Here is a 2,203-nt window from a genome sequence, read left to right as displayed (position 1 = left end):
CCTCCAGCACTGGCTCAGTAGCAACAGGACGCAAAGCCACGGAGAAAAGAAACCACCCCCATACGTTGGGGCCTGTTCCACACCTGCCTTCCTCCACTCAAGTAACATGGCCAGATTTTGTACAGCAGAACACTAACTCCAGCAGTGATAGTGTCAGCTCAGACACTAATGTGGCCCCAGTTGGTCCAGAAGCTTCATCTCTACTTAGAGGGGGAGCTGGGAGGGCTGTCAGGGGCCGTGGGAGACCACGTGGGTGAGGGAAGGGGAGGTAGGTAAGGGGCTTGTGTTGTTCGTGTATGTGGGTGGGGGTGGGTTTGGTGAGGATGTGTGTATATAGGGGTGGTGTTTTGCACAAAATATGGGAAAATAAGGGTGTTTCTTTAAAAGAACCTATTGTCTGTGCTGTTTACCAGCTTCAGCTTATCTACACTGAAGCTGACTATTGTTCGTGCTGTTTACCAGCTTCAGCTTATCTACACTGAAGCTGACAATAGCCTGGGCTGTTTTGGCAGTCCAGTTAAGTAGCACTGGACTGATGGAAGGGTTAGTGGGGTTTTAAAGCCTCAGTTATATGGCACTGAAGCTGACATTAGCTGGGCTGTTTTGGCAGTACAGTTAAGTGGCACTGAACTGCTATATGGTCAGGTGGCTAGGGTACAGCATCCAGGAAGTGGGTCTGTATTAAACGGTGCCTGGTGTTGTCCCCTTCCTGGAAGGCACTCTGCTCGGCTCTGGGCTGTGTGGGTGGGGGAGGCTCCTCATCATCAGCATCAGGTGGCTGCTGAAGTTATTGCTGTGGGGATCTGGCAGTGGCTGGCATTTGTGTACTGCAAGGTTATGCAACATGCAGCATGCCACGAAGATCTGAGCCACCTTCTCAGGCTTGTACAGCAGCTGGCCCCCCGATCGATCCAGGCATTGAAATTGGTTTTTTAACTGGCCATATGTTCGTTCGATGATGCTCCTGGTGGCTCTGTGACGGCAATTGTATTCCTCCTCAGCTGCAGTGTGAGGGTGGACAATTGGGGTCATGAGCCACACTCGCTGAGGATACCCTCTGTCACCTATGAGACATAGAGAAAGAGAGAGAGAGAGAGAGAGAGAGAGAGAGAACAATGATGAGTGGCAGTGATTTGCAGGTGCAGGAAGAGAGTGTTGGGATGGGGGGGAACAGGGTAGCTGTGTCCCTGAGGCGCTTACCAAGAAGCCAACCGCCATTGAATTCCCCCTGGGTTGCTCTCCTGTGGAGGCCAGAATGCTGGAGGATGTAGGCGTCATGTGTCGAGCCAGGGTATCTGGCACACACATCCAGAATCTCTCCCTGTGCATTGCACGCCACCTGCATGTTCATTGAGTGGAATGCCTTCCTATTCCTGTAACTGGCCTCATCTGCCCGAGGGCGTCTGAGGGCAATATGGGTGCAGTCTACCACCCTGATGACTAAGGGGAATTGTGCCACATTGTAGAACTGCCTCATACTGCCCTGTAGGGTCTGGGAAATGGTGGGGAGGGAGATGTATTCATGGGTGTGTGTTAGGAAGGCATGAAGAAATTGGGTGAGGCAGTTTGAAATGGCAGGCTGAGTGAGCCCATTGTTGACTGCCAGAACAGACTGGAAGCTCCCAGTTGCCAGGAAAGTGAGGGCTGATGTTATTTTTAAATGCACTGGGATTGGGTAATTACGCCGAGTGCGGGCCTGTAGCAGGGGGTGCAATTGGAGGCAGAGATTCTGTATGATGGCCTTGTCGAAGCGGTATCGCTCCAGGCACTGCTGGTCTGTCAACTCAAGGAAGCAGGAGCGAGGTCTAAAGACCCTCGTGTGGTGGGCTCGGTGATGGCGCCTCTCATGCTCCCGCTCCTCTTCCTGCAGAAGGATTTCTGCTGCAACCAACACATTGAGCCCTTCCATTGCCCACAGAAGTGCAGGCCACTACCACCTGCCAAAGAAAGCAGAGCTCATTAGAGTCTAAACAGGCCCCAGCCAGGCAGTCACCCGACACCCCCCTCCCCCCCAGGAATTAAGCCAGGTGGTGAAACAGAGCACTCACTCCTATGCAGCTCCTGCCACACGATAGAGACCACAGTGACTGAGTAAGATGAAATAGATGGAAGAGAAAGAGCTGGTGATGCTGATAGGAGGTAAGTGGGATGAGAGAGGGGTTTTTGCAGAGGTCAATGAAATGTGGGGAGACAAACAGCAGTG

General features: G+C 52.5%; 1 protein-coding gene across 1 annotated transcript; it reads right to left on the bottom strand.

Moving 5' to 3' along the window:
• Window positions 1-681: 681 nt before the first annotated feature.
• On the bottom strand, window positions 682-1,909 carry LOC117360382 (putative nuclease HARBI1). The gene is made up of 2 exons (XM_033944087.1): window positions 1,201-1,909; window positions 682-1,064 (listed from the first exon to the last, which is right to left on the bottom strand). Exons 1-2 carry the CDS (start codon window positions 1,907-1,909, stop codon window positions 682-684), a joined length of 1,092 nt encoding a protein of 363 aa, XP_033799978.1.
• Between the last annotated feature and the right edge of the window lie 294 nt (window positions 1,910-2,203).

This window comes from Geotrypetes seraphini, chromosome 5, assembly GCF_902459505.1.
Source record: "Geotrypetes seraphini chromosome 5, aGeoSer1.1, whole genome shotgun sequence".
In the NCBI taxonomy this organism is placed as follows: Eukaryota; Metazoa; Chordata; class Amphibia; order Gymnophiona; family Dermophiidae; genus Geotrypetes; species Geotrypetes seraphini.
The sequence above is the reverse complement of the archived record's forward strand: the minus strand, read 5'-3'. Positions and strand labels throughout refer to the sequence as shown.

What these genes read in the sequence shown, in the direction of transcription:
- LOC117360382 (XM_033944087.1), bottom strand. Translation starts at nt 1,909, where the DNA reads ATGGAAGGGCTCAATGTGTTGGTTGCAGCAGAAATCCTTCTGCAGGAA. An exon ending in CAATGGCGGTTGGCTTCTTG is followed by an intron (nt 1,065 to 1,200) that starts GTAAGCGCCTCA and finishes TATGTCTCATAG; the next exon opens with GTGACAGAGGGTATCCTCAG.